A 25,351-nucleotide genomic window follows, 5' to 3' on the forward strand; every position below is an offset into this window, starting at 1 on the left:
CACTGAAGATTATTTGTGGAATAAAATTCATGTTCTTAGATGTAGTTTATCATATTTCAGTTAATGAGTAATTTGTATTTAAAAACATTCCTTAATTTGAACTGGTTATACAAAGAAGTAATTTTTAATAAGTGTGCTGTATGAAGAACTAAAATCATAATGTAAACATTATGAAATCACCTATGACATTGTGCACTACTAAGATTACTCAGTAGAAAAATGAAAAAATAATCTTGTTATTGGGTATCGTTTTCAAAAAACAACAATCACAGTCTTTTCTGTTTTCCTAGTAAAAACAGAACAATTTTTGGATGAAAGAAAGAACTGCAGTCCTAAGAAGCAAATTAAATGTGAAAGTTCAAAAGAATCTCCGCAACATTCCAAGTCTTCAGTTCACAAAAGAGGAGAAACTTCTTCTCCTAAAGCTAGTTCCAAGCTGACGCTTTTGAAAAAAAAGGAAGAGAGTTCTTCTAAAGAAACAGAGCCTACATCCTTGAAAAGAAAAGAATATGCCATTGAATTGAAAGGAGAGGCAAAAAGTCCTAAGAAAATCAAAAGTTCTCCTGCTAAAAAAGAGGTAGAATTTTCAAAAGTGTATCATGTTGGGGCTATGTTGATCTGGATTTGATTATTTTCAAGTTTTCTAACTTTCTAAGTCATTATGGCACTTTTATTTATTTATTTATTTATTTATTTTTATTATGGCACTTTTAAGATACCAGCTTATTTAGATGCTGTTGCAGGTCATAGGTTACTTATATAGCTAAATTAGCCGATATTTGCTGAATGTTATTGTGTATCAGATATGGTGCTAAAACATATGTAATCTTCACAACAACCTTGTGAGATATTTATTTTTAATAATTCAACTTTTAAAAAAAATTGATTTTTAGAAGAAAGGGTGGGGGAGAGAGAGAGAGAGAGAGAGAAAGAGAGAGAGAGAGAGAGATACATCTATTGGTTGCCTCCTGTACGTGCCCTTACCTGGGATTGAACCTGTGACCTTCTGGTGCATGTGACAACGCTTAAGCCACTGAGCCACACTGGCCAGGGCTTTATTATTCAACATCTAAAGATGAGTAAACAGGATGACAGCATTTAAGTAATTTTTATAAGATTATCCAGCTGGTGGGTTATAGAGCCAGTTTGAACTTGGGACTTTGGAGGCCAAAAAATGCAGTATAACATGGTGGCTCTGACATGGAGACTGGAGCCAGTTTCAGATCATAGCGCTGCCACTGAGCAACTGTATGATCTTGGTCTGGCTACTTGCCCTTTGTCTGCTTGGATTCCTCATTTGTAAAATAGGGATAATAATGAATTAATATGTAAAACCATTTAGAACAATGCCTGGCACATAATAAGTGCTATATAAGCTTTTGCTATTATTAAAATAATTATTTGTATTTGTCCTGAATGTACTCCTTTTTTGCTCTTGTATAACAATGTTGAGATACTGAAATAATTTTCAAAGGAAAGAAAACAGTGAAATAATGCAAAATGGTTTTTAAAAGTTTTCTGTGTTTTCATCTCCAATTTGGAATGCCCTTTGATTCATAATGAGAAGCCACATTCCTTCAAGCCTTCTAGGCACTTAGAATTAAAAGTAGAATATTGCCTATTTTAACTGCTCGTTACCATTTTTTAGTGCAGCACAGTGAAACGGTGATGATTTCAAGATGCTTTTTTTGTTTGTGGTCAGTGCTCATAAATACGCTTAAGGGAACAATGAGCTTTTTGGTCTCAGATTTTTCTTCACTAAATGCTTATCTGGTGGGTGAATGTTTTTCTTCAGGCACTCTAAACATGTTCAATTTACAGAGGCTTGTTTGTTTTTATTAAAGGAGAAGAAATCTTCAAGTGATATTTTCCTCTTTACTGTATTTTTCAAAGTTGGAATAGAAGTGACTTAGAGAACTTAAGCAGTTTGAGAACATCTATTTAATAAATTCAGTCTAGCCTGGCCAGTGTTGCTCAGTGGTTGAGTGTTGACCTATGTACCAGGAGTTCACCAGTTCATTTCCCAATCAGGGCACATGCCCAGTAGTTGGCTTGATCCCTGGTTAGGGGGGTGTGTGTGTGTGTGTGTGCAGGAGGCAGCGGATCAATGTTGATGTTTCTCTCTCATCGATGTTTCTGTCTCTCTCTGGGCAGGTGTATTTTAATAAGCTTCTCATAGGTATGCACACCAACATTTGAGAACCACTGTTAAAATGTAGAGTTAGGGTCTAGGACCAATCTATAATGGCTTACTTATTTTATACCAAAGCAGCTTACTTATTTTATTGATTAAATTGCTTACTTGTATTGAAGTAATATTTTTGTCTACTCTCAGAGGTATTTGAGGTAGCTTACAAATTAAAAATAATGTAAAACGGAGTAGAAAAAACAACCGTGATCATTTTATAGTGGTTTTAAAATCAGAATTATCTAGGATGTTTTTCCTACAAATACACATGCTGACGCCATACTCCATATCTCTGAATTAGAAAGTTAGTGTGAGTCTGAGGGATATAGTTTGAAAAATTTCCCCATGATTTTCTGAGATAGACGTACTCAGTGTAAGGTCTCCTGAAATAGAATAGGAGAGATTAAACCTAGAAGGAAGAGTGGTGGCATATAGAATGTGTCTGCTTTTTGGAGTAAAGTTTGCCCCTGTTTGAGCCAGCTGTTTCTATGAAGCCATTAATTCTCAAAACTGTAGTGTTTATATCCTCAGGGGTATAGAGCCATTTAGGCTGTTTTAGGGGAATGCAAAACCATAGGATGTACATAGGACAGTGGTCGGCAAACTCATTAGTCAACAGAGCCAAATATCAACAGTACAATGATTGAAATTTCTTTTGAAAGCCAAATTTTTTAAACTTAAACTTCTTCTAACGCCACTTCTTCAAAATAGACTCGCCCAGGCCGTGGTATTTTGTGGAAGAGCCACACTCAAGGGGCCAAAGAGCCGCATGTGGCTCGCGAGCCGCAGTTTGCCGACCACGGACATAGGATGTCTTCTTGTGTAACCTGTTTACATGGATATATTGTGAAATAGAATTGTAAAGTTCACATGCATCTTTGAAATAAAATACACTCCTTTGATTTTTTTTTTTTTTTTTTGGCTCGGGGCAGGCTTATGCACCTAACCTTCCCTGAGATGTGTGCCTTTAGAGAGAGAAAAAAGGTTTAACAAAGGCTCGTGCAGAGATGTTTACAATCCAGGCATGTGTAAATTGGGGAGTACCTGTGTAGCTAAAAGTGTGAATTTTAGGACCAATGCTTATTTATTAATATGTATTTTTAATGTGACATAAATTTTGCATGACTTTGTTCAATTTCCTTTCTCTATCCTTAAAGTCTGTAAGTCCTGAAGATTCTGAAAAGAGACGCACTAATTATCAAGCTTATCGAAGTTACTTAAATCGAGAAGGTCCCAAAGCTCTGGGCTCCAAAGAAATACCAAAGGTGAGAACGCTGTGAAGGCATGGCGTCCTGTCAGGGCCTCTGGTCGGTGGGTCGGTGTATGTGTTCACTATGTTTTTACAGCAGCAGAGAATTGATAATTTAAATTAACAGAAAAGCCACAGTCACCATAGTTACTGATCAGAGCTATTTATTCCCATTATGAGTCACTGCTTGATACTTAGAAAAATTTCAGTGAGCTACAAGTAACCCCAGGGGCTGGGCTTTGAGGCATCCAGCAGTTACAAGACTGCCCTCATGGTACTCATGGTCTAACTCAGGAAAGAGACTGTAAGTAAATTATTATTTACCTACTAGAGGCCTGGTGCACAAAATTTGTGCACAGGTAGGGTCCCTAGGCCTGGCCAGTGATCAGGGCCGATCAGGACCTTCCTTCCCTGACTGTCAGCTGAGGCCTTCCTTCGTTCTGTGCTGCCCCCTGGTTGTCAGTGCACATCATAGCGAGTGGTCGAATTCCTAGTCAGTTGAACTCCCGAGGGGACAATTTGCATATTAGCCTTTTATTATATAGGATAGTTGTGATATATGTGCCAGTCTTGCCTCTTGTATAAAGTGTATGAAAGCCTCTGCTTGAGAGAACTTTAGGTAAAGTGGTGTCCTTAGGGGATGGGGGATAGTCAGGTTTCAGGGAAGATAAGCCCATGGGGGCAAAGTTGGAGAAGAGTTGAGGATATTGGTGGTTTGCTGGTCCTGCAGTGAGAGCTCTAGAGTGGAAGAGTTTGGTAGGGAGGCTAGAGGTGCTGGGGTTGGACAGGTAAAAAGATACCCAGAGTCACAATGAGTGATAGATAGTTCAGGAGATATAGAAGATTGGGGTGTGGGAGAGGGGCTTGCGTGTCGAATTTTATAAGGTTATTTTGAAATTATTGAAAGGTGTTTAAGTACTTGCAGTGTTCACAAGATAATTTTAATCGTAGAATCATAGGGCTTGAAGGGACCTTGAGATGTTGTTAGTTAAACCTTTTCTCTCCCAGTCGATTCAGATCTATTCTTTTCCCCCTGAAAAAGACTCTTTACCTGGATGGTGAAGGATTGAACTTGTATTGTGCTAGTCTTTGAATTTTGTTTAGCTTCTTTTCAAACCTGTTTTAAGACTGTGTTTAATTCTCTACTCAAAGAGAATGGTTTACATAATTTTTATTTTGCATGGTTATATCTTTTTATTGAGCCATTGTAAAAATAAAAAAAGTCTATAACTATACACAGTTCCAGTTAAGATTAAATGTCTCCTCCATCCACTTGCTTTGGCCAGTGTCTTTTATATTATCAAGTTATCTATAGGTTGTTAGATTTACTATCATAGGATAGACAGCCAGAGGGAAGTGCAGGAGCTCAAACTTGTTTAGCTTTCAGAATTGAAGCTTTTCTTTCTTAAATTGACAACAGCAGGAGTTTCTGTGGATGTTGCATCTAGTTGTTTACTTAAAGCTATACTAGTTCACTAGTAGCTTAAATATTAAACATAATGAAAATAGTATGACTGTCTAATTTTAATAAGCTCTGCTAACTGTATTGAATGTATTTTTTCATTGCTGGTTTTATAAGTTTGTTAAGTGTTAGCCTACATAAGAATTGCTCAGGATTTAATTTCAGTTTCTGCTTATTTGCTGTAAATTTCCAGGAAATTTTTCCATGCTGAGATTATTTATGATGTCAAATGAGAAAAATCAACTTCCTGCAGTTTTGATGCCAAATATTTCTTTGGAAAGCTACCATGTAATTTCCTCTCTGCTTGAACATTTTGGTTTTTAGGGAGCTGAAAATTGCTTGGAAGGCCTTATATTTGTAATCACAGGAGTGCTGGAGTCCATTGAAAGAGATGAAGCCAAGTCTCTAATTGAACGTTATGGAGGAAAAGTAACTGGGAACGTCAGCAAGAAAACAAACTACCTTGTCATGGGTCGTGATAGTGGGCAGTCCAAGAGTGACAAGGTGGGTGCTGCTGTGTTCTCAACACAGTGAGACAGTCTGCTTGCTTTGGCAGGCTCGTGATATGACCATTTGTAGTAATGCCCTTTACACAGAGTTAAGGAGAAAAAACGGAGAAGTAATTTTTTTCCTGTTATTTCTTCTCCATGGAAGTGTTGGCTTTGATCCCAGGATTTTTGTTTTCCAATTGAAGCCACAGTTCCTGTTTATTTGACTTTTTTAGTGTAGTAGTCCAATTTAAATCTTATTTGAAGATAGAAGCAAATGCAGTTTTCTTCCTTTTTTTTTTTTTTAGTCCTAAGTATTCTTATATAGGCCACTTAAATTTTTTATCGGAACTCTGGAAGTGTGATTGTCTTTCGCTCCCAAGTCACAGAATACTCTACCTATCTTTATTCAAACAAATTGCTTATTTCCTTATGTAACAAGAAGTCCAGAGGTAGGTAGCTGCTGGGATGGTTCAGCAGCTCAGTAATGTAGCCAGGCAATTTCCATTTTCCACCTCTTTCGTCCTTATTTTGTTAACCTTAAACATTATGCATGTTGCCCTGTGTTGCAAGATGGCTACAGCTCTAGGCATTCAAGTCCACATTCAAGTCAGAAAGAAGGGAGCGGTGGCAAGATGTCATTCTAGCTGTGATTGGCCTTACAAGAGTTTCCCCAGAAACTCTCTTGTAAAAGCCCACTTAAATCTCATTGGCCAGAGCTGTCACATGGTCATTCCGTACTATAAACAAGGTTGGAGGGCGAGCACTTTCCTGATGGCCTTAGACGATCTAGTTTATCCCTTGGAGATGGATACACTGGAGTTCTGTTAGTAGGGGAGACAGTGGGGGAAAGTGTCTACCAGACAAGCCAATCCTGGGAGAGGGGCGGGGAGCTGGACTTAGGCCTAGTGACTGCCTTTCTAGGGGAGAGCAGTGGTGCTGTGACACTTCAGGCACCAACTTAGTCTTAGGGATATTTCTGTCATTTTCCTCCTTTTTAATGGCACTTTTTTGTGAATATGGTTAAATAATTCCAGTATTATCTAATTTACAAATGTGGTTTTTCACCAATTAAGAGGCCCAAATCTCTCTCTCTTTTTTCTTTTTGGCAGAAAGTAATGGTTAGAATACAGGTTTTTAATGGTTTGCCTTTTTAATCACTAGGCAGCAGCTTTGGGGACAAAAATTATTGATGAGGATGGCCTATTGGATCTGATTCGAACTATGCCAGGCAAGAAGTCTAAATATGAAATAGCAGTTGAAGCCGAGGTTTGTATAAAACGAACTTGATTTAAGTTGATTTGTAGCAACGTTCCTGTTTCATAGATATTTCTTGGGTGGCTACAGGCCTGTTGGCTGAAAAAGTAACTTCCCCTTCTACTGCAAATGGTCCTACCTTAATTCCAGGTGGACTCTGCTTCAGGATATCTTCTTTGGTGCATTTCCTTAACTTTTTTGTTGTTGTTAATTCTCACCCAAAGACATTTTTCCATTGTTTTTTATAGAGAGAGTGGAAAGGAGGGGGAGAGATAGAGGGAAACATTGGTGTGAGAGAGACGCATTGATTGGTTGCTTTCCGCATATGTCCAGGGATCGAGCAACCAATGTATGTCCCCTTGACCAGAATCGAACCTGAGACCCTGCAGTCCTTAGGCTGACACTATCCACTGAGCCAAACGGGCTAGAGCTTCCTTATCTTTTTTAAAGGCATGTGAGGAGAGAGGGAGGACAGTGTATTGCACTTAACCATATCTACTTATTAAACTTTCCATATTTTCCATATTCTTGCAATGACTTTGTGCAGAGGTTATTGCTTAAGAGTTCTTTAAAGATATGATATAGTTATCAATATGATAAATTAAATTTTAATTAAAACTATTAGAACTTTTTCAGTTGTGATAGAAACCCAGCCCATATTAGCTTTAGCAAAAAGGGAAAAGTGTTGGCCTACATAACTCAACTTTGGGCAGGGTGGGTCTGGTGTAGGATTACTGGTGGAGACTGTAGTGCTCTCGGGGCCCTTTCAGTTCCTGTCTCTCTGCTTCTCCTGGTGTTAGCCTCGTTCGTTCCCATGCATACAGGCCTTTTCCAAGTGCGGGACACAGGGGTGCCGGTCTCCTTCCATCATCATTTATCTCCCCTATACCTCTTTACTTCCACCTCCTCACCTCTCCCTCCCCCTCAGGTTATCACTGTGCTGTTGTCTGTGTCTGTGAGGTTTTTCTTTAATTAATCCTTTCACCTTTTTCACTTAGCCTTGCCAAGTTTAATGTCCCCAGCTCTGTTACTCAAGTGCAAGGTGGTCTGCCATTTATTCCAGTTAGACAAATCTTGGGGAATGATTTGTATTGGCCCTTCACCCAGTGTTCCCTAATATCAACAACTTACATAACCATAGCACAGTTATCAAAACCAGGAAATTAACATTGATACCATGCCACTAACTAAACCACACATGTTATTCAAATTTCACATTTCCTCCTGTTGTCTTTTTTTCTGTTCCAGGAATTCCACACTGAGTTTAGTTGTTGTGTCTTAGTCTCCTCCAGTCTATGACAGTTCTTTCGTCATTCCTGGAGGAGCCATTCTACAAAAAAAATTGCATTTCTTTGATGTTTTCTTATGATTAGTTTGAGGTTAGGCATTTTTGGCAAGAACATTACAGAAGTGATATTGTGTCCTTCACAGTGCATGATACCACATCATGTGATATCTCTTATAATTGGTGATAATAATCTTTTTGTTGTTATTTTTTTTTTGGTGATAATAATCTTGATTACTTGGTTAAGTCAATGTCTGCTAGGTTTCTCCATTAGTAAAGTGACTGTTTCCCTTTTGTAACTGATAAATGTATTGGGAAGATAACTTTAAGACTATGCTAATATCTTGTTTCTCCTCAAACATTCACCCACTAATTTTAGTATCCACTCACTGGTAAAGAGGCACTAATTTTTTTCTTTTTTATTATTCACACCACAAAATTTATTATTTGGACATTATTCACACACCACACAATTCACCCTTTTAAAGTATATAAATGAGTGGCTCTTAGTATATTCACAGGGTTGTGCAACCATCACTACAGTCTAATTCCAGAACATTTTAATCACTCCCTGAAGAACCCTGTACCCATTCGCAGTTGATCCTCATATCCACCCCCTGGCCACCACCACTCTCCTTTCTGTGTCTATGGATTTGCCTATTCTGAACATTTCATTGAAAGGAATCATGCAGTATGTAGCCCTTTGTGTCTCGTTTCTTTCACTTAGCATAATATTTTCAAGGTTCACCTACGCTGAAGCATGTCCCATTACTTCACTCCTTTTCATTGGTGATTAATAGTCCATTGTGTGGCTATACGACATTTTGTTTATCCATTCATCAGTTGGTGGACATTTGGGTTATTTCCATTTTTTGGTATAATATAAAATAATATATGTGTATATAATATAGTAATGCTGCTGTGAACATTTTGTGTATAGGTTTTTGTGGAGGTATTAACTGTTTAAAAATTTTATTTTTCAATTACAGTTGACATTCTAATATAATATTAGTTTCAGGTGTATGGTATAATGGTTAGACATTTATATAACTTAGTGATCTCCCAATAAGTCTTGCACCCACCTGACACCAGATACAGTTATTTGGAGGCATTAGCTTTTTAAATTTTTATTATTTATTTATTAATCCTCACCTGAAGACATGCTTTCATTGTTTTCCAGAGAGAGAGAGGAAGGGGGCGGGGGAAGAAAAACATCAATTGTGAGAGAGAAACATCAATTGGTTGCCTCCTGTACGTGCCCCAACATGGGATTGAACCCTCAACCTAGGTATATGCCCTGACCGGGAATCGAACCTGAAACCTTTGGTGAACAGGACAATGTTCCAACCAACTGAGCCACCCGGCCAGGGCTTTTTCTTTTTTTATTGAATTTATTGAGGTGACATTGGTTAATAAAATAATACAGGTTCAGGTATAGTCTATAAGACATCATCTGTATATTGTATTGTGTGTTTACCATCCCAAGTCAAGTCTCCTTCCATCATCATTTATCTCCCCTATATCTCTTTACTTCCACCTCCTCACCTCTCCCTCCCCCTCAGGTTATCACTGTGCTGTTGTCTGTGTCTGTGAGGTTTTTCTTTAATTAATCCTTTCACCTTTTTCACTTAGCCTTGCAACCTTCCTCTCCTCTGACAGTTGTCAGTCTGTTCTCTATCCACTAGTCTGTTTCTATTTTGTTTGTTGGTTTATTTTGTTCATTAGATACCACATATGAGTGAAATCACATGGTGTTTGATTTTTCTGATTGGCGTATTTCACTTTGCATAATGCTTGGAAGCAATAACTTTTAACCAGTTAAAAAACTGAAACAAAAATATCTTAATCCTTTACCCTGTTTTTTTTTCAAACTAATATTGGATTATTTAAAAAAGTTCTCACTTTTAAAAATTGCATTTGGGTACTTTTCAGGGTGTTATTAATTTTTATCAAGTTTGGAAGGTAATGATTTCCATAAACAGCAGGGTCCACTGTGAAGACAAACCCAGCTTGTGTAGTTTATTTGGATATATCAGATTGTCCCCTGGAGTACATGGAGCAGGATAGAAATTCTTTATCTCACCAGGTTTCTTTTTCCCTCACTTTTCCAATTTTTAAGATGAATAAAGAAAAGTCCAAATTACAAAGAACACCCCAAAAAAACCACCAAGGAAAAAGAAAAATTAGTCCAAATAAGAAGGAATCAGAATCCAAAAAGAGCCAACGGACTCCCAAAAAGGACAGCTCTCTGACGTCAGTAAAAAAGGAAACAAGTGTGTTTCGGAGAGGCCTGGACTTCAAGGAGCAGGTGGCCGAGGAGACAAATGGTGACAGCTGGGCTAGGAATTTGGCTGATGACAGCAGTGAAAATAAGGTGGCAAATTTGCTTTGGGTGGATAAATATAAGCCAACCTCGCTCAAGACCATAATTGGACAGCAAGGTGACCAGAGCTGTGCCAACAAACTCCTACGCTGGCTCCAAAACTGGCACAAGAGTCCATCCGAAGATAGGAAACACGGTGATTTACAGCTTCATTCATTTCTGTGTGTCTGTCACCATGTCATTGCTCAGCTGCACATATGTGAGGGAGTATAATAGTTGGTTCATTCGTCTCTCAGCAAGCATTTATTGAGAGCCTGCTCTGAACCCAGGTGCTGCACTAGTCTCCAGAGGTGCTGTTGTGAACAAAGCACAGCCCTCAAGGAGCTCAGTCAGTGGGGAAGACAGACATATGAACCAGCAATTACAATGTAACGTGCTAAGTTTTGTTATAGGGGTAAGTATAGGGTGTTAAGGGGATGGAGGTGGGTAGTCAGGGATGGGGATGTGTGCTCTCATCCCTGGAGGAAGGGGTATCTAAGGTAAGACTTGAAAACCAAGTAGGAGTTGCTTAGGTGAAGGTGGGTGTTGGGTGGGAAAGGGTACATGTACCAAGATCTGAAGGTTATGTGAACAAGACTGCTAAGAGTGCCACGGAGATTGGGGGAAAGGTGCAAATAGAGGCACAGTTACAGATTAGGCAGCCTAAAAACCTTGCTTTTGGTAAGCCGGATAGTCCTAGCTTCTCTAGGTTCTGTGCTTGTTCACCACGTATTTGTCATGGAATATGAGCACCACAATATACATTTAATGCCTAAAATGTTATTGGAGTTGAGAGTTTCAGATCACAAACGTGGGTAGTGTTTTCTTGAGCTTCAACCGCAGCCCTGGAGGATATTGTGTAAGAAATAAGAAGGCAAAGTTTAGTGAGCATCCCAGTAAAGTCATCGTCAAAGTGGTGACTGAGTTATTAATGTGCGTGGTCACTAGACATTGGCCGAGGATGCCAATTTATTTTATTTGTATCAGATAATATAATTGTAATGATGAAGGTTAAATTTAAGTTGGCTCTCTTTCCAAAACCACATACAATCTACCCTAAAGGGGGAGATAAGTGCTTTGTGTGCCTAGAGAAGATTAAGGCTTTTCCCAAGCCTGCAGGAGATTCAGGTCTCTCCTAGTCATTGTGTAAGGATGTATGAGCACCCTGTATGTGTCAGGCACCCGTGCCATAGGGGAGGAAGAATTCTTTAGAGCTGTGCAACATAGTTGAAGGCACAGCATCTTCGGTTCATTTTTTCTTTTTGTGATTACATAAACCGATTGTGCTTGTTAACATTTATTGAGGCATGCCAGGCTCTGCTTGGGCACATTCATCCCCTTAGCATCCCAACCAGGCACATTACTGTTGTTACCCTCATTTTATAAAGGAGGCAACAGGCCAGAGGGATACTTCCCAAGTTCTCCCAGCTGGTGAGTGGTGGAGTTAAGGGTAGTTGGAGTTAGGATTGGAGCCCGGTAGTCTGCTCCATGACCTGTGCTTTTTAGCAAAGGGAATCATAAAAGTATTGTTTCAAATCAGAGTTTTCAAGTTAATGAGTTTAATTTTTTTATTTTGGGTGGAGGTGATTTAGGGAATAGAACTTTTTCTAAGTGCTGTGGAAACTATATTTTGTAGAAAATATTCTGCAAATTTAGAATTAAACTGGAGGACTGCTCTCTATGCTAAGTTCATGCACAATTAGTCTTGAATTTCTATTGGCTAATATAGCTAACACTCTGGAACTTCTTTCTTCCTAACAGCAAAGTTTGGTAAATTTGCCGGCAAAGATGATGGCTCTAGTTTTAAAGCGGCATTGCTCTCAGGCCCTCCAGGTGTTGGCAAAACAACCACGGCCTCTCTGGTTTGTCAGGTGGGTGTTCTCTTGTAGTTCAGTTGGAGAGTAACGTAGGAGTGGGCATGTGTAGGGGATATGTGTGCTTGTGTGTGAGTATGTGTGTGGTGTGGATATATTTTAACCTGTTGTGTATATACTTTACTGAAATTAAACCTTTAGAATTTGCTTTGGTTTTGGGGATATTAGTTATTTTCATATTTTTTAAGTATTTGTCATTATAATTATAGGTGCTATTTACTGTAATATTTTATAGATAATATAAATAGTCTTTATACACAAGTATCTTATAAACCCTCCTAAGAATTTTGTGTACTCTTACCATTTTCATGTGACAAATGGAAATAGGCTTATGACAGAGGAGGGTGATGGCCCAGTGTGAACCCAGGTATATAGGACCCGGCCTTTGCTTTGTGTCTCTCTGGCTGCTATATCTAGACAATGTGGTAGAGCAAACCACAGCTTATGTGTACCAGAAGGCTATGAAATGATACATGAAATGGTATCAGAATGATAGAATGAAGGACTTTAAACTTACTTTAAATTTATTGCTGGATTTCTCCGCCCTCTCCCATAAGCTGGTGGTTTCTTTTGATCTTTGTTGTGGGGACTAGAGCATATATTTTTAACAGGTATAATAACTATGTATTTTCTACTCTAAACATTAAAAACCAAAGAAATATATTTTTCCCCTAGTCTCTCCAATAGCAAACATGACTCTTTTTCTCCTTTTATTATTGTCACTACCTTTTTTGGGAATTAAGTTAAGGCATTTTTTAAGGCTTTATGATCAAGATAATGATCAGTTTTGGGAAATGAACCATAATAACTTGATTTTTCTTCAGAGGACAGTTATAATAGGGATAATTTGACAAAGAATGATTTAACTTTATTATTTATCTTGAAGTCAAGAATTAATTTTTGGCATCTTATGATTAATTGTATATCTAATATTGAAATCTTGGGATGGTTATATTTAGTTCTTTTCAGGACTTTAAGAAGCAAACAGTAAAATTGCTTATTCGAATATATTCTTCCAGATTAGTAAAATGTGTGTTTATGTGAGTGTGGTATGTATGAATATGATGTTTTAAACTCATTGCGAGGTGTATTATAGTTAACCTCATTGTCTGTTATTATCACACTTTACTTTTTTTACCCCTCGTTCCTTATGTGATTTTTTTCTTCCCTCTTTCTTATTAACTCTTATTTTTTCAGGGCGGGGGAAATGTTAATTTGCCTTGTGATAGTAATGGTTTCCGATGTTTTGATTAGGAATTGGGATATAGCTACGTGGAGCTGAATGCAAGTGATACTCGGAGTAAGAACAGTTTAAAGGACATTGTTGCTGAGTCACTGAATAATACCAGCATCAAAGGCTTTTATTCAAGTATGTGGCTTTTTGAACCGTTTCCTTTGGTTAAGCAAGAAAAACAAGTTCATTTCAATGTGTAGTAACCACTACTATGTACTTGGCACCCTGCTCAATCCTGGGGCTAATGAGAGAATAAGAAAAGCCTCTGATGTACCTCTAATAGGACAATAGTTACCTTTTATTTTAGGTCTTAGAAATTTCTGAGAATGTGATAAAAATGCATACATGTACATGTTTATGTATTTTGCATATGATTTTAGCGGATTCACAGGTGAATCCTGTGAAGAGGACAAGAAAATAAATTGAGTGAGGTGATAGAGGCCTTTAGATGAAGAAGTGATTCTATTTGAGGCTTTGGGGGGAAACTACCAGTAAAAGGGGGACATTTGTTTGCAGGGCCTTGAAGAATGAGAAAGAGACTCATTTGTGGGTGCAAGGGGTTATTTCAGACAAGAGAAGAAGGGGAGGGGGAGACAGGGTGAAAGTACCGCTGTGTTCTAGTGTGGCCAGAGCTTATGGGGACAGTGAGATGCCCAACTACGGACTGCTCAGTGCCTGTTTAGAACCTGTGGAATATTGCAGGTCACCGGGTTTCTTGGTACTTTCAATGGTAAAAAGTCATTGTTAAAAAGAACTTGCTTGGGAAATGCCACTCTTACACATTGCTGGAGGTAGTGTAAATTGGTATTGCTCAGCAGAGCAATCTGGCAGTGTTTCTCAAAATTAAATTACACATGCCCTTTAACCCAGAAACCCTAATTTTTGGGCTCACTGTTAATATTTGTATATAAGCAAAATGACATACACATGGATATTCATTAGTGTGATTAATAACAGCAAAAGATTGAAAGCAACTTCATATTTTATTAATAGATAAGTAAATTATGATAGATGTGTAAAATGGAACATTATTAAACAGCCTTGAAAAGTGTGGTGTTCTATATCTACAGGTAAGGAACAGATCAAAAAAATATATAAGGTGACCAAAACAAGGTGTATATTTTTCTGCATACATTTTAACGTGTACAGCATATCTCTGAAAGGATATAAAGAGTCTGTTCATGCTGTTTGCCCTGGAGAGGGAAATTGGGTGCCCTTGGTGGCCAGGGTGGGAGGGAGGATCTCTGCTCACTGATTCTCTGGTACTGTGTGAATTTTGTACCATGTGTTGTTATCAGTTTCAAATGTGTGATATAGTTGCTTATAAAGCAGCAGTGTTTGAACAACTGTTCCTTTGTTTCTGACCCTTCCCTCTGCTTCTCATCGCGGGCCAGGCGGAGCAGCCTCTTCAGTAAGCATGAAACACGCCCTCATCATGGATGAAGTAGACGGCATGGCGGGCAATGAGGACAGGGGAGGAATTCAGGTAATGAAAGCATTGTATTTTTGCAGCTTTCCCCTTGGTATTTATTTATTTATTTATTTAAAATATATTTTTGATTTCAGAGAGGAAGGGAGAGGGGGACAGAGATAGAAACATCAGTGATGAGAGAGAATCATTGATCGGCTGCCTGTTGTAGGCCCCACACTGGGGATCTAGCCCACAACCCGGGCATGTGCCCTGACCGGAAATTGAACCTTGACCTCCTGGTTCATAGGTCGACACTCAACCACTGAGCCATGCTGGCTGGGATTTACTCTTGGATTTTAGTGTGTGTTTTTTCCACAAAAAATATAAAGAACTAATTATTATTATGTGGTATCTATGGCAATTAAAGCATGTTGCTGAGGTGGTTTTTAAAACTGAAAATGCATACATTGTGTGGCATTTTGTTTTGTTTTTTTAATAATTATGTTTGTGTTGCAAATTTGCCTTTTAGGAACTAATTGGCCTGATAAAACATACAAAAATTCCCATTATTTGTATGTGCAATGATAGAAATCATCCTAAGATTCGCTCTTTGGTTCATTATTGTTTTGATCTTCGTTTTCAAAGACCTCGGGTTGAACAGATTAAGGTATGATGTTTGGAATTTTTTCCCCATCACACTATCCTATTTATTTAAAGGTCAACTTCAAAAGTACCTGATAAATATTTTTAAAATATCTGATTATATAAGTTTAAAAAAATCATTGAAGATTCTCCTTTGTCAATTTTAGGGTGCTATGATGTCGATTGCATTTAAAGAGGGTTTGAAGATTCCCCCTCCAGCTATGAATGAAATAATTTTAGGATCCAATCAAGATATCAGACAGGTAAATTAAATATATATTATATGAGAATTGAGAATTCTTTTGAATTAATGCCTTAAGCTGTTTGAGGAGGGGGAGTGGAATATATTTTTATTGATTTCAGAGAGGAAGGGAGAGGGGAGAGATAGAAACATTAATGAAGAATCATTGATTGGCTGCCTCCTGCACGCCCCTTACTGGGGATCGGGCCTGCAACCCGGGCATGTGCCCTGACCAGGAATCGAACCTCCTAGTTCATAGGTCAATGCTCAACCACTGAGACACACTGGCTGGGCAGGAGTGGCAGTTTTGTCCCACCATGACAGTGTCTTATTTGCAATTCTCATAGGTTTTACACAACCTGAGCATGTGGTGTGCACGAAGCAAGGCACTAACCTACGACCAGGCCAAGGCTGACTCTCAGAGAGCCAAAAAGGACATCAAACTGGTAAAGTGAATTTCCATTTCTTACTTAATTCTGGTTGGGCTGTAGTTCCTTGACACGCCTATAGAACCTATGGATATTTATAAGAGATACAGACAGCTATTAAAAGTGTTTCTAATTCAAGTGAAATGCTTTTCAAGGACTATCAATGTATATTGTAAATTTTGAAAAGGGGAAGTTTTAAATTATAATTATGCATCCATAATTATAAAGTGGCTTTTTCACAGTCTTTGATGTATGGATTTCATTCGTGTTTTTAATGGGTTTAGAACTGTTTTTAATGGTTTAATAACCTTCCTGAAATTAGAGGTCTTATCACTGATCTCTGTGTTCTATTTCACCTAGTCACTACTTAGAATTTATTAGAGCAATGATTAAGCAGTATTTTCCCCCTTCCTTTTAAAAATATTAATAAAAAATTTTACAGCAATTTTAGGCTCACAGCCACATTGAACAGAAAGTACAGAGATTTTCCATAAACCTCCTGTCGCCAAATACATACAACCTCCTCCACTGTCAGCATCCCCCATCAGAGTGATACTTTTGTTTAACTGATGAACCTGCATTGACACATCATTATTACCCATAGTCCATACTTCACATTTAGTGTTGTACATTTTGTGGGTTTTGAAAAATGTTTAATAACGTGTATCTGCCATGGTAGCATACTAAAAATCCTCTCTTCTGCATATTCATCCTCCCTTCCCCCCTGGAAATCACCAATCTTTTTACTATCTCCATAGTATCACCTTTTTGGAATATTATGTAGTTGGAATCATACTGTGTAGCCTTTTCATATTGGCTTCTTTCACTCGGTAGTATGCATTTAAGGTTCCTCCATGTCTTTTCATGGCTTGATAGCTCATTTCTTTTTAGTGCTAAATAATATTCCATTGTCTGGATGTACCACACAGTTTGTTTATTCGTTTTGTAATAAACCACCAAACTGTCTTTCAAAGTGAAGCCATGCATGAGAGTTCCTGCTGCTCTACATCTTTGCCACCATTTTATCTTGTCAGCATTTGGATGTTGGCCCTTTCTTTTTAGGGCCCATTTGATGTTGCCCGGAAGGTGTTTGCAGCTGGAGAGGAGACTGCTCATATGTCGCTTGTGGACAAATCCGATCTCTTTTTTCATGATTATTCAATAGCGCCCCTCTTTGTCCAGGAGAACTACGTACACGTGAAGCCTGTAGCTGCGGGGTGAGTGTTCAGAGCTAGTGAGGGTTAGAATTGGTACCTCCCTAACCCTGCGAAGGCCAGATAGCCGAGAGGGAGGGGAGTGGAGTGTACACAGTGGTGTAATCCAGACTGGTTTCTATCCTGCAGCGGGGACATAAAAAAGCACTTGATGCTTTTAAGCAGAGCAGCAGATAGCATATGTGATGGTGACCTAGTGGACCGGCAGATCCGGAGTAAGCAAAACTGGAGTCTTCTGCCCACACAGGTAAGCATGGTGCTCTCCTTAAAGCGCACTCAGGCTCTGCTTTAGTTAGAACAAAATGGCTGTCAGCTCCCGCAGTTATTTGAAATACCAGGAAAACATTATGGCTCATGGCAAAAATACCATCTGGTAGAGACCAAAACTCTGTGGTCACTATTGTCTATTTCTTAATCTGGCCTTATTTTTCAGTGAGTCAGAATGGTTTTATGTAAAAGGACATATGGAAATTAGGAACATTAGATTTTGGTCGTAACTAAGATGTGCCAAAAGTTTCATTTGCTCGCCCTGGCTGGTTTGGCTCAGTGGATGGAGCATCGGCCTGTGGACTGAAGGGTCCCGGGTTTGATTCCAGTCAAGGGCACATGCCCGGGTTGTGGGCTTGATTCCTAGTAGGAGGCGTGCAGGAGGCAGCCAATCAAAGATTCTCTCGCATATTGATGTTTCTGTCTCTCCCTCTCTTTCCCTCTTCCTTCCTCTCTGAAATCAATAAAAATATTTTTAAAAAACGTTTCATTTGCTCTGTTTTATCTTAAGAACATTTCTTTTTTTTGCCATTCTTGACTCTCGCAGATGGTGATTAGTGGCTTTTCCTTGAACTGCAGCCAGGGGAGATCAGTAGCCACTTTCTAATACGTGGATTTTCATCTTCTTCTTGCTAAAGAGGCAGCTGTATATTGGTACTTTACTTCAGTTGATATCTTTTACTCAAAATAGAATTTGGTCAACATTCATAATGAAGAGTACTTGTTCTTGTTTGAGTTTTGCATATTTATACAGTATTATTATTTATACAGTAATAAACAAGGGACTTCCGGCGGTCTACTCTTCTCTGAAACCTACCACACATTGTTTGAAAACAAAAAAACAAGGACTCATTCTGGATATAAAGAATTCTTTCTCTTATGTTTTAAAAGTGTTCTTTTTTTTTACACCTAATACTTGTGCTTTTGAGAATTTATCTTAAAGAAATAATTTTAAACACAGAAAAAGCTTAATGTACAAAAATATTCCCAAAAGCATTAGTTCCGAAAGCAAAAAATCGGACAGACTCTCCATGTCCAGCAACAGGAGAATGATGAATTATGGTAAAATCTCTTGACTAGAATATTATGCCACCTTTGAAATTATTTGTAAAGATGAACTAATATGAAAAAATTAGTTAATTATTAGAATAAAGCAGGATATAAAATGTATGTATAATTCCAGCTTTAACAAGTGAAACCCTGGATATAGAAGATATTCAAGGACACCCTGTTCACTTTTCTCAGTTTGCTTGATTCCATAATGGTTAGGTTTTCCATGCTTTGGTCCACCTGTGCTGTCAATAGCTTATGTTAAAGACAAGCATGCGCCTCTCTGACATTGGCATCCACAAGGGAACTGGTGTCATGAGATCAGTTGGTTGAGGAGGCTGAGTTGGCAAGATGAACTCTCTTAGGGCCATATGTTTTTGGGACCAAGGCGTTTACCATAATCAGTTGTTTTCTCTGGGATAAGTTTTCCACACTCACAGATCCGAGAGGGAAAGGGCCTGACCGGCCTGGAATTAGGTATGTGGGACATTGATGCTTCATTTCCAAAGACTGCTTGGAAGCTAAGGAAGCAACTTTGTACTGAATTTAAATTGTGGCCTGCACTTGATTTTTCCCCCAGGCCATTTATGCCAGTGTTCTTCCTGGAGAGTTAATGAGGGGGTACATGACTCAGTTTCCCACCTTCCCGAGCTGGTTGGGTAAGCACTCGTCTACAGGCAGACACGATCGTCTTGTGCAGGATCTAACATTGCACATGAGTCTCAGGTAAGTGGTAAAACTCCATTTCTGGTATTTTATCAGTGTAATGTATTTAGCCTTTATCTAGTAAAGATAGCATTAGTCAAGAGGTTTATGTTTTAGTTTTGATTTTATTGCTAACTAGATAAATGCTCCTGAGTAAGGGGTGTGTGTGTGTGTGTGTGAGAGAGAGAGAGAGAGAGAGAGAGAGAGAGAGAGAGAGAGAGCGCTTGCGCTTGAGTTTTATTATCCTTAATCATTGAAACACTTACTTTATCACTAAAAGGATACTTTGGAAGAATAAAGCCAGGTGGTAGAAATGTTATAACTTTAAGATACATTTTAAAACTATATTCCTCTGAGATAGTGCTATGATTATAATGTCTATTACTAGTAGTCATATACAATATCTCTGCTTCAGAATAATTTAATTGGGAAAAGGGAACCATATAAATAAATGAACTAGTTCTTACCTATCCCAGTAGTAAAGTGACCTAGTCATTTATGATGGGGATACAGGTTAGCTTTAACAGGAAGTCAATACTCAGATGATTGAGAACCAGTGTGTTTGGAGAAGTTTAAGGATGTTAGAAATTCTTACTTGGTACAATTTAGTTAATGTTTAAAAACTTAGAAGATGTGCATGCATACACATATTAAGTGAACTTTAGGGATTTATTTGTAACCATGAAAAACTACTTGAGCAATCTTATTCATCTTTCTGGTCTGGGGAGAGGACATTAATATTTGGTTCACCCTTGGCTTTTGGTTAAAGCTGAACTGAGTTCTTCTACTTCCTGCTCCATTCCCTCTTCCTAGCCTGTGGCATGAGCCTTTTATTGTGTTAGTTTTCTGTTGATCTGTGACATATGACCAAAATTTAATGGCTTAAAACACAAATTCATTCCCATCTTGAGATGGGAAGACTATCCTGGATTATCTGGGTGAGCCCAGTGTAATTGCAAAGGCCTTTATTTTTTAAAAAAGGGGGGGCGGGGGAGGAGGTAGCAGTGCCAGAGAGAGATTGAAGATGCTGCACTGCCGCTTTGAAGATGGGAAAAGGGACCGTGAGCCAAGGGATGCAGGCAGCCTGTGGAGCTGGAAAAGGCTGCTTTCTGCTTTCCCCCGCTGCCCTCACTGGTCCAGTTGTGGCCTCTCAGCTTTCTTCCTGCTGCCTGTCCACTGCTTGTTAATATCAGGACCCCTGTGCCCTAGGGTGTCCCCTTTGGTGGCCTGCCTGTGCTCATGTGGATTGTGAGCACTGGACTTGCAGTGTTTCATGGCTGTCCTTTTGGATGTCTGTCCCCTTCTCCCGTTCGAGGAACATTTGTGTGGGTAGGAACTGAGGCTCACTCACCTAGCACATAGAATTGCTGAGCAAGTGTTTCTTGAGGAATCATATACAGGCCACTGTCATCATCAAGCACATCTGTGCTGAGCCTCTCAATTTGTAAAGTAAGTTAAAATGTTCCTACTTAACTTTTGAACCCTGATTAAGTCACTGAACTTTTATAGCCCAGGTTTCTCTTTATCTTTAAAAATGGAAAAGTGTGACTTTATTACTCTTAATCTTTTTTGGGTCATAGATGCCTTTGAGAAGCCGAAGCTTTGGTCTTTATTCCCCCCCAAATGCACTAACGTACAAATATAATTTCAGGGGAAGTAATAGATTTTTGAGGATAGGACCCTTGATTTAGACGATGTCTTTAGACTTTACTAGATTTAATATTATGTGATCCTACTAGAAGGTAACAATGATGTAACAAATTACAAGACTAATTTTGGAAAAGGTTTCATGATTGTCTTGGGCACTGAGGCTTACGGCTCATACTTATCTTCAAGTATGGTCCATAATGATTCCATAATGGTTAGTTGCTCATACTTATCTTCAAGTACTAGTATGCTGTATTATAGGAGACAGACTCAGAGGAAATGGGTGAATTAAAAAGGGGAGCACTGTTTGAATTCTTTGCCTAGTTAATAAAACAATTGTGAGGCCAGGTTCTAGATTTCTGATAGGGGAACTCTGTGGGGTCTTGTGATTCAGACATTCAGTTGCCTGAAGGCAGGAGCAGGACCCATAGGTAATTTTTATTATTTAAAAAAATATTTTTATTGATTTCAGAGAGGAAGGGAGAGGAAGAGATAGAAACATCAATGATGAGAGAGAATCATTGATTGGCTGCCTCCTGCACACCCCCCACTGGGGATCGAGCCTGCAACCCGGGCATGTGCCCTTGGCTAGAATCGAACCTGGGACCCTTAAGTCCACAGGCTGATGCTCTATCCACTGAACCAAACCAGCTAGGGACATAGGTAATTTTTAAAAGGATTTTTCATTTCTGATTTTAGTGTGGGTCCTGGAGCCAACAGCTTTTGAGGTCTCTTGTTTGAAGTACACATAGATATATACACTGAGTGGCCAGATTATTATGATCTCTGAACACATAATCTGGCCATTCAGTGTGTGTGTGTGTGTGTGTGTGTGTGTGTGTGTGTGTGTATATATGTGTGTGTGTGTGTGTGTGTGTGTGTGTGTATTTATTAGAGGCCTGGTGCATGAATTTGTGCATGGGTGGGGTCTGGCCAGCCTGGTCAGGGGGAGGGGACATGGGCGGTTGGCCGGCCTGCCTGCTGGTTGAACTCCTGGTCGAGGGGACAATTTGCATATTAGCCTTTTATTATATAGGATATACACTGAGTGGCCAGATTATTATGCGTTCAGAGATCATCATAATCTGGCCACTCAGTGTAGTTGCCTGGTTTGAAGATGGCAGCAGCTGGGTTGGAAGATTTAGGTTGGCGACATTGGAAATACTGTTTTGTTCAGCTATTTTCTGTCTTTAAGTGACAGTGTTTAAATAGAAAAACAGCCTTTTCGTGATACCATTCTAGTTCTCAGCCAGTTAGAGACTGCTTCCCTGTCTTTCCCTGGCCAGAATGCAGGACCATTCTTGGCAGTTTATTAGATTTGGTGAAAACCCTGCTCTAGAACTAAAAATTTCAGAGTAACAATGTTAGGAAATGTGGGGGAAGCTTTAATATATAATTTTGTATGTTACAATCCAGAGAGCAAAAGGTTTTTCAGACCCTTCTTAGGAAGTGGTAGTGGCACTTTAGGTAGGAAATCTCACTGACTTTTAGGGACGCTTTTAACATTTGGAACTGAGTAACCGGTGGCTGTAAGAAGTATGAGCACATAGAAACACTGTTGTTGCCTGGGCCTTAAAAAGTAGGATGGAAGCAGAACCTCCATTTGTGGTTTGCATTCCCTGATGCAGGTAAGTAAAAAATTCCCTTGGAGCGTGTTGGTGCCTATACATGACCCTGCTGGGGTAGCACTAGGCTTTCCCTACACCAACTGTGAAATGGTAGGCATTCCATTGTGCATTATTAAAAGTGGGTTGAACTCCCATCTCATTAGCTGTTGGTATGCACACTGTGACTTGAATTGGTGGTAGTTCGCTATTGACTACAGGTGTGTCTCTTTTGTTTTGGTTTAAGAACTTACTCCAGCAAAAGGACTATAAATATGGATTATCTGTCACATATACGGGATGCACTTGTACAGCCCTTGACCTCACAAGGGGTAGAAGGAGTACAGGATGTTGTTGCCCTTATGGATGCCTATTATTTGATGAAAGAAGACTTTGAGAATATCATGGAGATTAGCAGCTGGGGAGGCAAGCCTAGTCCCTTCTCCAAGCTGGATCCCAAGGTAAATTGTGTCACCCAGTGGCCCCCCATCACTGTACACAGGTTCGTATTGGGAGTACCTCAGAGGTGTTTTCCATGCTTTAAAAGGTTTAGCTTTTTCAGTGCTTTTTGCTTCTATGGCCTATGCTTTCCAAATATAGTGTTTGAGTACAATATTAAGAAAAGACTTCTGGATTTAATTTTACAATTTGTATGTTTATCTTTGCTTTATGCTGAGTGGAAAAGCAAGATGTGAAAGTTGAGGAACAAATATAAATATATTCCTTATAAGTAAGGGTGGGCAGATGAGCCAGGTGAAGGAACGGAGGAAAAGAAAGAAGTGCTAACTGGCTGAGGATTGTTACGCTTAGTCTGCCTATTCTGTGGATTCAGTATTCCAGTTGGATAATCTGTTGTGTAGTAATGTACCCCTACTTTACATAATGAGCATGAAAAAACTAAAGTGACATAACTGAATATGTACTAATACCTGACTTTGTGCCTGTTTATTTGGTGATGTTTTAGAAGACGTTCTCTGTGGCTTGCCTTCTCTAGAATTCCGACCTGGTTCAATGGTTGTGGGTAATTTCTCACAGTTAGAATTCATGGACTAATTCTGCAGTGATTAGAAGCTCGATGTTAAGGCTTTTCAAGTTATTTAGTATATTGAACTAGCCACTATTAGTAAAAGTATTTTGTGGTAATTAAAGGCCAGCTTTAACTTGTACCTTATTGTGAGCCTTTTTTGGCTTATTGATTACTAACTTTATCACTTGTAGAACTGCAGAGAGCACTGAATAGGTAAAAATGATTACTTAAAAGTGATTTTTTGGGTCTACCTTAAAGGTCCCAAATACTGATTATCTTTTTGAGTCATGGGCTCTATTAAGAATATGAAAAATATGGACCTCCATAAAAAAATGTACATATATATATACACACACATATATGTGTATAAATATTTTGCAAATAATTTTAAGGGGCTCCCAGCGTCTTTCAGAGTCTTTAGGCATACAGAGTTCAGAAGGATTATCTGGCACTTAGATTTTAAAATCCCTCCATTTCTTTTCTTTAGGTGAAGGCAGCCTTTACGAGAGCTTACAACAAGGAAGCCCACCTGACCCCGTACTCGCTGCAGACAGTGAAGGCCCCCAGGCACAGCACCGGCCCCGCGCTGGAGCCTGAGCACAGTGAGGACTTCCAGGAGGACGACTCTCAGTCTGATGAGAAAGAGCAAGACGCTGTGGAAACGGATGCTATGATCAAGGTAGTAGTTTAAGCTACAGAGAGGAGAAGCTCTGATACTCCCGCAAACAGTTTCTCTTTTCTGTGTAATTTACCTTCAGAAATTATTCAGGGCCTGTTTAGCAAGTAGCAGAGTAAGCTCTGAAAATACTTCTAAGTCTTTTTGTTCATCACAGTTGAAGGTGGAAAAGGAGTAGATTTCATTTTAAAATCCTCACCCGAGGATATGTTTATTGATATTTTTGGGGGGTTGGGGGGAAGAGAGACATACATCAATGTGAGAGAAACATTGATTGGTTGCCTCCTGTATGTGCTCCGACAGGGGATTGAACCCGAAACCTAGGTATGTGCCTTGGCCAGGAATCAAACCCACAACCTTTTTGCTGTACGGGATGACACTTCAACCAACTGAGCCACCCACTCAGGGCTAGATATCACTTTTATAAACGGCTTCTAATAATAGTGCAAGAGCCAAATAGTGGAAAAATAGACCATCATATGGGTGGTCATATTCTCTGTTAGAAAAAGTAAGATTTTTACTCTTTTGATCATTGGTTGTGCTTTACCCACACACATTTTCACAGCACAACCAAGAAAAGCATTTTCAATGAAACCATTTCTCCCTTCTGTTATTTCTGTTTTCTATAGACACTGAACTGCCTATGGAAGTTTTTCAGAGCAAACATCCTTGTCTTTTGCTGGAATAGGTTAAAATCATTTATGGTATCAGCCCACTGTTGCTGGCAAAGGAATGTAGTCTGTATCCTCCTGTATCGTTCTTGCCCTCACTGGGCTTGTATATGCCGGGGTCGGAATAGTGGCCTTCACCAGTGTAGCTCCTCTTCCTGTCTAGTCTTGTGTAGACATAAGAGGTTGTCTCCTCCCTTCTCCTCAAACTGGACATGTTTAGACTCTCGAATCTGAAACTGAAAAAAAAGTAACTTTTTACCCTGTTTGTAAATTATGTCTTGCTTATTTTGTCTTTCCTAAATATATCTATGTTCTAAATCCAAGAAACTGCATACATGAGGAACATATGTTGGTTGTAGATTTTAAGTA

The 25,351-nt window shown here is 39.0% G+C and overlaps 2 protein-coding genes across 2 annotated transcripts in view; one reads left to right on the plus strand and one right to left on the minus strand.

Moving 5' to 3' along the window:
• The window catches only part of RFC1 (replication factor C subunit 1), a 72,345-nt gene that overhangs the window by 42,919 nt on the left and 4,075 nt on the right, over positions 1 to 25,351 (plus strand). Inside the window, exons 9-24 of the mRNA XM_079770044.1 lie at positions 291 to 577; positions 3,346 to 3,453; positions 5,224 to 5,403; positions 6,552 to 6,656; positions 10,049 to 10,448; positions 12,053 to 12,162; positions 13,420 to 13,534; positions 14,794 to 14,885; positions 15,340 to 15,477; positions 15,620 to 15,715; positions 16,041 to 16,139; positions 17,184 to 17,338; positions 17,465 to 17,582; positions 19,233 to 19,378; positions 22,856 to 23,069; positions 24,123 to 24,314. Of these exons, the coding sequence (XP_079626170.1) occupies positions 291 to 577; positions 3,346 to 3,453; positions 5,224 to 5,403; positions 6,552 to 6,656; positions 10,049 to 10,448; positions 12,053 to 12,162; positions 13,420 to 13,534; positions 14,794 to 14,885; positions 15,340 to 15,477; positions 15,620 to 15,715; positions 16,041 to 16,139; positions 17,184 to 17,338; positions 17,465 to 17,582; positions 19,233 to 19,378; positions 22,856 to 23,069; positions 24,123 to 24,314 (2,555 nt within the window). The remainder of the gene's footprint in view (positions 1 to 290; positions 578 to 3,345; positions 3,454 to 5,223; positions 5,404 to 6,551; positions 6,657 to 10,048; positions 10,449 to 12,052; positions 12,163 to 13,419; positions 13,535 to 14,793; positions 14,886 to 15,339; positions 15,478 to 15,619; positions 15,716 to 16,040; positions 16,140 to 17,183; positions 17,339 to 17,464; positions 17,583 to 19,232; positions 19,379 to 22,855; positions 23,070 to 24,122; positions 24,315 to 25,351) is intronic.
• WDR19 (WD repeat domain 19) overlaps positions 24,345 to 25,351 on the minus strand; it is a 68,382-nt gene continuing 67,375 nt past the window's right edge. Inside the window, exon 37 of the mRNA XM_079770020.1 lies at positions 24,345 to 25,218. The gene's annotated coding sequence lies outside the window, so the exon portion shown is untranslated. The remainder of the gene's footprint in view (positions 25,219 to 25,351) is intronic.

The sequence above is a fragment of the Cnephaeus nilssonii genome (genome assembly GCF_951640355.1).
Source record: "Cnephaeus nilssonii genome assembly, chromosome: 1".
In the NCBI taxonomy this organism is placed as follows: Eukaryota; Metazoa; Chordata; class Mammalia; order Chiroptera; family Vespertilionidae; genus Cnephaeus; species Cnephaeus nilssonii.